Source organism: Cebus imitator, unplaced genomic scaffold, assembly GCF_001604975.1.
Source record: "Cebus imitator isolate Cc_AM_T3 unplaced genomic scaffold, Cebus_imitator-1.0 Scaffold404, whole genome shotgun sequence".
Lineage (NCBI taxonomy): Eukaryota > Metazoa > Chordata > Mammalia > Primates > Cebidae > Cebus > Cebus imitator.
Window position 1 is genome coordinate 801,892 of NW_016107719.1, and position 9,981 is coordinate 811,872.

General features: G+C 55.4%; 1 protein-coding gene across 1 annotated transcript; it reads left to right on the top strand.

Annotated features, from left to right (window-relative positions):
- Positions 1-3,585: 3,585 nt before the first annotated feature.
- LGALS1 (galectin 1) lies at positions 3,586-7,586 on the top strand. Its single transcript, XM_017508947.1, has 4 exons — positions 3,586-3,714; positions 5,130-5,209; positions 6,611-6,782; positions 7,393-7,586. Exons 1-4 carry the CDS (start codon positions 3,619-3,621, stop codon positions 7,537-7,539), a joined length of 495 nt encoding a protein of 164 aa, XP_017364436.1. The 5' UTR covers positions 3,586-3,618; the 3' UTR covers positions 7,540-7,586.
- Positions 7,587-9,981: the final 2,395 nt, after the last annotated feature.

The following is a 9,981-nucleotide window of genomic DNA, read 5'->3' on the forward strand; positions in this document are numbered from 1 at the left end:
GGAGTCTTGCTGTGTCGCCCAGGCTGGAGTACAGTGACTCGATCTTGGCTCACTGCAACCTTCAACTCCTGTGTTCAAGAAATTCTCCCTGCCTCAGCCTCCCGAGTAGCTGGGATTACAGGCACCCACCACTGCGCTTGGCTAATTTTTGTATTTTTAGTAGAGACGGGGTTTCGCCATGTTGGCCAGGCTGGTCTCGAACTCCTGATCCACCCAGCTCAGCCTCCTAAAGTGCTGGATTACAGGTGTGAGCCACTGTGCCCAGCTCTTCTCCTGATTCTAACTGCAGCTTCACTTCACTCTGCAGAAATTCAACCAAGTTGATAGACACAAAGTAGGGGAGAGGGGAGATAATGAAAGAAAGGTGCCGGGCACAGGGCCTGGCAAGATAAGGGGGCGCTGCCACTAGGAGGCCCTGAGCACTTGGAGGAAGAGGCCCACGACGCCCCTCTGTCCCTGCCTTCCCTCCTAGCCAGGAAAACCACAGCTCCTGGCACAGAGGACACTGGAATCTGGAGAGACTTCTTGCCCCAACCTAGGCAAGAGGAGACTGTTGAGGACCAGTCGGGGGGGTGACAGGTGGACCTCCCAGAGGTGCTGCAAAGACCCGGGAAAGGTAAGAGCCTGGGAAAAGAGATAAGAAAGAAGTGAAAACATTGAGCCTCCATGAAGCAATGAATCGTCTGTTTAGCACAACAGACCTCAGTTCCAGCCTGTATTCACCTCATTCAGGTTTACAGTTAGGGAGACTGAGGCTGTAAGGTCTGGCGACCCCGTGAATCACTCGTACACCTCTGGAGGGCCTTCCGGAATTAGAAAACCTGAAGTAGCTGGAAGGAAGAAGGATCAACCCCTGTGGCACCTAACTAACCTCAGACCTTCTGTTGTTTTTTATTTCGGCCTCAGCTGACAAGGCCATTGGACCTTGTAACTGACCTTGGCCAACCTCGTGACTCCACCCCCTACGACCCCCTCCCAGCTTGCAAGAAACTGCCAACTGTAAATTCTGTAACTTTCCACTGTTCACCCCAAACCTATAAAACCAACTCGTATCCCACCTCCCTTTGCTGACTCCATTTTCGGCCCCAGCCCGCCCGCACCCTGGTGAATAAATAGCCTTGTTGCTCACACAAAGCCTGTTTGGGGGTCTCTTCATTCAGAGCGTGGGTTTTAACAGAGGCAGGTGGGGAGAAGCAGCTTGCCAGGAGGCTCTCGGGGGATATAGCAAGTGGGGCCAGCACCCGAGTCTCTAGATTCCCAAATAGGCCTCTCTGGGGACCTCTTCACCATGCCACACTGCCTCCCTGCCAGCCCTACTCATGTCAGACCCTTTAGAGAAGTGAACAGTCCCTCCATCCAACAGCAAACACTCCCCAGCGCTGGGCTCATTTTCCAGGGTGGAGGAGGCTGTAGGAGCAGCTCCTGAGGCCACAAGAACCCAACTACTGGGCTGGAAAAGCAGCCACACCCACCTGCCCCCAACCCTGGGAGGACCACACCTGAAGTGCCTCTGGCCCTCGTTCTAGGACTCTGCCTGAGATGCTGCATTCCTTGATGTGGCAGAGAGGGGAGGCACGGGGGAGGGGCCGTGAAGTTGGGCCGGGCCCCACCCAGCCCTTCCTATGGTTGAGGTTTTGAGGAGGCCTGGAGGGAAAAATGAAGCTGCTGTGGTTGATTTCCAAGCAGCCACTTGGTCTGGAAGGAAGGGCAAGGCACTCACGGGGGTACACCCCATCCCCTCTCTGGGTCCACCTTGGGGCACTCCCCTCTCGTCCTGTACCAGGGTGGGCTTTGAGCATCTGGAGGAAGGTGCCCCTGGGGGTGGGAAGGCAGGGCCGGGCAGGGTGGGTTTGCTGGTCTGAATCTTCCTCCCTCTTTGGTGCCAGCAGTTTCAGAAGGGGGACGAACGGGTGGAGAAGGAGGTCCCCGTTACAAACACCCAGCACGCCCCTCACCCCTTCCCCCACCATGTTCCTGAGTGAAAGGTGAGCACTCCTCCAACCCACCCTCAATTCTGTGCCACAGTGATCTTCTCTACAGCCCAAATCTGGCCTCAGTACTCACCCTACCTCTAACCCTGGCTCCCCAGCCTCCTCCCATACAACAATGTCCAAGCTCTATGCTCGGCCCAGTGAGACCCGCCATGATCCAGGTCCTGTGGGCTTCCTAGCCTCATCCCCATCTTTCCCCCACATGCCCTGAACATGATTCCCCAGCCCCGGCCTTCTCATTCCAGAGCTTCTGCCCATGCTGGAAAGCCAGGTGATTCTCTGCCTACCCTTCACGACCCACCTCATTCACTCATACAACTAGTTGCCAGCCCACCACAGGGCTTTCTCATGGCTTCCCTTAGAGTCATCATCATCTACTTCTTAACGCGGTCGTGGTCAGATTCCACCCCAACCATGAGCTCTTTGAAGTGGAGACTGGAAGGCGTTCAGCTTTGAATCCTGAGAGCCCAGGGCCAGGCACATAGTAGGTGCTCGTGATACCTGCTGAACAGATGAGGAAAGGAGGGCTGTGCGGGGCCTGAGAGGAGAGATGTGAAGATAGAGGACAGGGGCGGGGCGCAGTGACTCACATCTGTAGTCCCAGAACTTTGGGAGGCCAAGGGAGGGTAGATCACCTGAGTTCAGGAGTTCGAGACAGCCTGGTCAACATGGTGAAACCCCATCTCTACTAAAAATACAAAAATTAGCCGGGCATGATGGTTGGGGGCCTGTAGTCTCAGCTACTTGGGAGGCAGGAAAGTCGCTTGAATCTGGGAGACAGAAGTTGCAATGAGTAGAGATCACACCACTGCACTCCAGCCTGGGTGACAGAGTGAGACTTCATCTCAAAAATAAATATATAAATAAATAAAAATAAAAAAGACAGAGGACAGGGTGCACAGAGCTAGGACCCTACCCCCTCCTGGCCTGGACCACCCTGGACCATCTCCCAGGTTTGACACTCTCAGGCCAGAAGCTGTCAGGCCAGGGCGCTTTGACTATCCCCTGCAGGCCCCTGAAGGGAACCCAGCCCTGCAGCCTCAGGCTTGGCGCGCAGCCCAGCCTTTCTTTAGCCTTAGCAAAGAGAGCGAACCGCGCGCTGCAGCAGCCGCAGTCCTTACTTCCGGGGAAGGTCCGGGTGGGGCCGGGGCCTGTGGTTAAGTCAGTGGCCCTCTGCAGACACGCGCGCAGCAGGAGCCACGCCCTGGGCCTGCCTGGGTGCGGCCTGGCCTCCCCCAGCTCTGATTCCCTGAAGGACTCTGCACCTCCTCAGCCATCATCTCTGGGCACCCCCTGAGCCCAGCCTTCTGGCCACAGGCCCCTTCCCGCCAACTCATGGGCCTAGCTCATCATCAAACTATTTTCCACTGGCTCCCCCCAATCTCTGCCACAGCACAATTTTGGTGGGGGTGGGGGGTAGAGGTGGAGAAGGATGAAGGAGAATAGGAGGTGGAGCTTGGACTCCGGCGGGGGCGGGAGCTCGCCACTCTGATTGGTCACCTCTGCTCCAGAACTGGCTTCAAAATTCCATAGACTCCGCCCCCGGTGGCCCCCAGCCCTGTCCTGACTTGCAATTGGCTGAACTTCCAGGGGGGCGGGGCTCATCAGGTCATGTCCCGTTAAAAGGATGGGAGCGCCCGGGACCCATCTCTCTCGGGTGGAGCCTTCAGAGAGCTGGTGCGCCTGTCCCGCGAACATCCTCCTGCCCTCAATCATGGCTTGTGTGAGTGTTGGGACCCCACCCCAAGGTCCAGGGGATAGGGCAGGGGCTCATGGCTGGAGGAGAGTTGGGCAGATCCGGAGCTGGATTCGAGTCCCAGCTGTGTGTCCTGGAACCAGTGGCTTCTCTTTTCTGGACCTCAGTGGCCACATCTGTAAAATGGAGGTGGGCGCCATGGTCCCTCAAGGCCTTCTCTGCGTTAAGATTGTATTGTATGGATAGCCGGGCGCGGTGGCTCACGCCTGTAATCCTAGCACTTTGGGAGGCCGACATGGGTGGATCACCTGAGGTCAGGAGTTCAAGACCAGCCTGGCCTTCATGGTGAAACCCCATCTTTAAAAAAATAATAATAATAATAGAAAAAAAAAAAAGAATTGTCTGGATTCCCCCAGGGTCTGAAAGCACAGTTATTTCGGCCCAGGGTTGACATTAGGCAGCTCTTTGAGAAGTGAGAGTGAGAAGGGTGTGGCCAACTGGGTGACACCGTGGCCACTATCCCTTTTCCCCTCCTCCACCCCAGAAAGCCTCCTGCCCCCTCCCCCTTGCAGCTGTCCCAGGCACCAGGCCAGGGTAGAGAGTCACTCTCTGCTCCAGAGAACGCTGAAAAGTCGCCAGGACCCGAGACAGGCTGCCCAGGATGGGCCTTCCTAGGTCGGGGGTGGAGGGTGGTGTGTCCAGGTTGGTGGGGGGATGGGCAGGGAAATTCCCTACCACCACCCCCGAGCTGGAAGGTTGGGGTGGCAAGGAGGTGAGATTCTTACTGGGGCCTCAGGGAAAGGGTTCAAGTTTCTGGCAGAAGGAACCACTCACACCAGTTAACTCTTGCCCACCCTCTCGGGGTGCCAGGGAGCAGCAGTGCCAAGCAGCTTGCTCAATCTTGTTAACCCTGAGCCAGCCCACAGGCTATCCTCCCTAATGCAGCGGGGCCACGTTCTTCAGGGTCTCCTCCCTAGCCTCTGGGCCTCTTCGCAGAGAGGGGCTTAAAGGAGAATACTGGGGTCGCCCCTGGCCACTTCCTCTCCAGCAGAGGGGCAGCCCCCTCCATTCAGTGTGACCGTGGGCAAGTGTCGGCCCCTCCCCAGCCTGATCCCCTTCATCTGCGATGGGACAGAGCACCCCACCTCCCAAGCCACTCTGAGTCCAAAATCCCCAAGGCAATCTGCAAAATCTCCTTGAGCCTGGCTTCTAGAACCTGGTTCACGTTACAGATTCAAGCCGACCCCGTTGGGAATAGGGACTTTCCCAGGACCACGTAGAGAGTCAGAGGCTAGAAATCACAGCTGGATCCCGTTCCCAGGCTGCCCCTTGGCTTGGTCCGAGGATGCAGGGCGGGAACAACCCCACTCCCACCCCCAGATACTGCGGGGCCGTGGAGGCCTTGTCCTCTAACCCGGCTGGGCGGGGGCTTGTTTGTGCAGGGTCTTGAGGCCAGCAACCTGAATCTGAAACCTGGGGAGTGCCTCCGAGTGCGGGGCGAGGTGGCCCCTGACGCCAAGAGGTGAGAGGTGAAGGTGGGGTGGTGGGCGGCACGGAGGGGAGCTTGGTCCAGCCGGGAGGGTGTGGCCGGCCAAGCCCACGTCTCCTCCCTGGCGGGGAGTGGGTTAACTGCCAGCCGCGGATGCCGCGTTTTCTGGGTGACTCACTTCCCCCGCAGGGTCTGGGCGCCCCCACCATGCCGCCCCCTCCCCCGCTCCCTCCCTGCTGTACCCTCTTAAACTAAACCAGCTGTGGCTTCGTCATCTATAATACCTTGGCTTCCCCGCCCCCACCCCTTTACGGGCTGGGCGGGACCTGCTGGGGAGGGCGGGGAGAGGAGTGAGGCTTCCCTCTGAGTCCCTCCTTGCGTCTGCTCATTCATTCACTCGCTCTGTCCTTCGGTCCTTCCTTCACTCCTCGTTCTTTCAGCCGACTACCTTATTTTCTCAGCAGTTATGTGACCTTGGACCAGTCAACCAACCTCACCTAGCCTCAGTTTGTTAGAAAAACAGCGGGGTTGGCCGGTGCGGTGGCTCACGCCTGTAATCCCAGCACTTTGGGAGGCCAGTGAGGGCAGATCACGAGGTCAGCAGATCGAGACCAGCCTGGCCAAAATGATGAAACCCCATCTCTACTAAAAATACAAAAATTAGCCGGGCATGGTGGCGAGTGCCTGTAGTCCCAGCTACTTGGTAGTCTGAGGCAGAAGAATCACTTGAACCCAGGAGGCGGAGGTTGCAGTAAGCTGAGACCAGGCCACTGCACTCCAGTCTGAGCAACAGAGCAAGACTCCGTCTCAGAAAAAGAAAAAAAGGAAGAAAGACAGTCAAGGGGAAGGTGGCTGTGTGTAGGAAGTGAATAGAGCAGTGGCGATGAGGAGGCTGAGGATCAGCTGATACTGTTAAGAGCCGTACACTTCTCCTGTGCTAATTTCATTTCAGCCAAACCTCAGAGGCAGGGATTGCGATTATCACCACTCAACAAATGTATTGTTCCTTAGCCCCATAATTACTAAGCATCTCCTATGTGCCTCAGTTGTGCTGGGCACCAGGAATACAGAGATGTAGAGACAGGACACTTAACCTCCCAGAGGTCACCGGCTGGAGGTAGTCTCTGACCTTGACCAAAAAGTGTAGGATGCTAATGACTACGAGAATCTTGGGCCCTCAGCACAGCAGGAGCCCTGGGAGCCTTCCTGTGCAGCCCCTGTTGTACAGATGAGGAAACTGGGGAAGAGGAGCAGGGACTAGATCAAGCTCATACCGGAAGCAGGTGGCAGGGCCAGAGCTAGAATCCGGGTTTCTTGTCTCCGTTTGTGAGTTCTTCCAGCAAGGTGCATTCGTGGGGTACTGAGTGACAGACTAGTCAGTGGGTGGGGCTGGAGTTGGCCGAGGTGGCCTCAAGCCAGCCCGTTACCCCCCAGCTTCGTGCTGAACCTGGGCAAAGACAGCAACAACTTGTGCCTACACTTCAACCCTCGCTTCAACGCCCACGGGGACACCAACACCATCGTGTGCAACAGCAAGGACGGCGGCGCCTGGGGGGCCGAGCAGCGGGAGACTGCCTTTCCCTTCCAGCCCGGGAGCATCGCAGAGGTGGGCTGCAGACCAGGGACCAGGGACCGGGGCTGGGTGAGCGGGGGCGGGGCTGGGTTAGTGACTGGAGACCTTGGCCCTACCGGCTCTCTTTCCCCTCCTCTCCCTTCCTGTGTGATGGCCAGTGTCAGCCCCTCTTTGAACCTAAGTGGTTAGTTAGAATAAAACAAAGGAGGGGCCAGGCCCGGCGGCTCACGCCTGTAATCCCAGCACTCTGGGAGGCTGAGATGGGCAGATCATTTGGGGTCAGGAGTTCGAGACCAGCCTGACCAACATGGAGAAACCTTGTCTCTACTAAAAATACAAAATTAGCTGGGCGTGATGGCGCATGCCTGTAATGCCAACTACGTGGGAGGCTGAGGTGGGAGAATCGCTTGAACCTGGGAGGCAGAGGTTGCAGTAAGCCAAGATAGTGCCACAGCACTCCAGCCTGGGTGACAGACTCCTCCATCTCAAAAAATAAAAAGAAAAAAATCTGTCATGGGATTAGAGTAAAAAAAAAAGAAAAATTATTAAAAATGCACCTCCTCAGGCTCAGCCACAAAGTATCAGGGCCGCATGAGGAATAGGTTCTGGAAAAATCCGGCCCACTCCCCTCCCCCACCCCCAGGTGTGTATCAGCTTCGACCAGGCAGACCTGACCATCAAGCTGCCAGATGGATACGAATTCAAGTTCCCCAACCGCCTCAACCTGGAGGCCATCAACTACATGGCAGCTGACGGTGACTTCAAGATCAAGTGTGTGGCCTTTGACTGAAACCAGCTAGCCCATGGCCCCCAATAAAGGCCTCTGCTCCCTCTGAACCAGCCTCGTGTGTGTGTGTGTGTGTGTGTGTGTACACGTGCGGGCGTGTGTGTGCATTGTGGGGGGCGCCTTCCTTCACTTCCATTCCATTTGTCCACAGGTACCTCCTCAGTTCTAATGATGTCTTCTGCCGGATCCCCCACCCCAGACCAAGCACAGAGAGTTTGGCACACAGCAGGAGGGCCAGTGACCACTGAATGAAAATCAGTCCCAGGCCAGCACAGTGGCTCAGGCCTGTAATCCCAGCACTTTGGGAGGCCGAGGTGGGCAGATCATGAAGTCAAGAGATAGTACCATTCTGGCCAACATGGTGAAACCCCGTCTCTACAAAAACATGAAAATTAGCTGGGTGTGGTGGCGGGCACCTGTAGTCCCAGCTACTCAGGAGACTGAGGCAGAAGAACAGCTTGAGCCGGGATGCGGAGGTTGCAGTGAACGGAGATTGCAGCACTGCACTCCAGCCTAGCGACAGTAAGACTCCGTCTAAAAACCAAAAAAATCGGCCAGGCATGGTGGCTCTTGCTTGTAATCCCAGCACTTTTGGAGCCCAAGGCATGCAGATTATGAGGTCAGGAGTTTGAGACCAGCCTGGCCAACACAGTGAACCCTGTCTCTACTAAAAATACAAAAACTAGCTGGGCGTGGTTGCGGGAGCCTGTAATCCCAGCTACTCAGGAGGCTGAGGCAGGAGAATCGCCTGAACCCAGGAGGTGGGGGTTGCAGTGAGCCGAGATTGCACCACTGCAGTCCAGGCTTGGCTGGAGTGAAACTCCATTTCAGGGAAAAAAAAAAAAAAAAAATCAGTCCCTGCCCTGGAACTGCTTTCAGCCTAGTGGCCCTAGCACACAGTAGGTACTCCAAAGATGTTGCATGAATGACATCAAGGGGCAAAGAGGCAAGGACAGACCAATGTGTGTGTGGTGACAGGGGCAGAAGGCAGGGAGGTGGAGGAAAGAATATGAGGCCCCCCTCATTTACCTTCATGAGCTAGAAAGATATTTGGAGTCGGAAAACAAGGGGCTTCCAGCTGTGGGACCTGCGTGTGAACTGACCTCTCTGACCCTCAGCTTATTCCTTTATACAAGGCGGATAACGCATACAGCTTATCAAAGGGCTGTTCCAAAGACCAGTTGATTCTCTGCCTTCTGGCTGAGATCAAGTAGAGATTAAACGAGTTATTGCACGAAAGAAGCCAGCTTCAATACCTGGCATGTGGCAAACGCTAGTGGATAGTGGTTTCCCAGCCCTTGTGCATGGCCCTTTTTTTTTTTTTTTTTTTGACTCAGAGGTTCACTCTTGTTGCTCAGGCTGGAATGCAATGACACGATCTTCACTCACTGAAACCTCCAACTCCCGGACTAAAGAGACTTTCCTGTCTCAGACTCTCAAGTAGCTGGGTTTACAGGTATGAGCCACCACCGCAGGCTAATTATTGTATTTCTAGCAGAGACAGGGTGTCTCTATGTTTGTCAGGTTGGTCTCTAACTCCCAACCTCAGGTGAACCACCCGCCTCAGTCTCCCAAAGTGCAGGGATTACACGCGTGAGGCACCGTGCCTGGCTCACCTGTTAGGAACTGGGCAGGCATCACAGCAGATGAGCAGCGGGCTGGTGAGGGAGGCTTCATCTGTGTTCACAGCCACTCCATATTGCTGGCATCACCGCCTGAGCTCCACCTCCTGTCAGATCAGTGGTGGTGTTGTAGGAGCGCAAACCCTACTGTAAACAGCACATGCGAGGGAGCTGGGCTACATGCTCCTTATGAGAATCTAATGCCTGTTGATTTGTCACTGTCTGCTGTCACCCCAGAAGGGACCATCTAGCTTCAGAAAAACAAGCTCAGGGCTCCTACTCATTCTGCGTTATGGGGATTTGTGTGAGTATTTCATTACGTATGAAAATGTAATAATAATAGAAATAGGCCAGGCACAGTGGCTCATGCCTGTCATCCCAGCACTTTGGGAGGCTGTGGCAGGCAGATCACCTGAGGTCAGGAGTTCAGGACCAGCCTGGACAACATGGTGAAACCCCATCTCTACTGAAAGTACAAAAACTAGCCAGGCATGGTGGCAGGAACCTGTAATCCCAGCTGCTTGCGAGGCCGAGGCAGGAGAATTGCTTGAACCGAGGAGCAGAGGTTGCAGTGAGATGAGATTGCAGCCTTTTGGGAGGCTAAAGTGGGTGAATTACCTGAAGTCACCAGTTCAAGACCATCCTTGCCCAGTGGTGAAACCCCATGTCTAATAAAAATACTAAAATTAGCTGGGTTTGGTGGTAAGTGCCTATAATCTGAGCTACTCGGGAGGCTGAGGCAAAAGAATTGCTTGAAACCAGGAGGTGGAGGTTGCAGTGAGCTGAGATTATGTCCCTGCACTCCAGCCTGGGCGATAGAGTA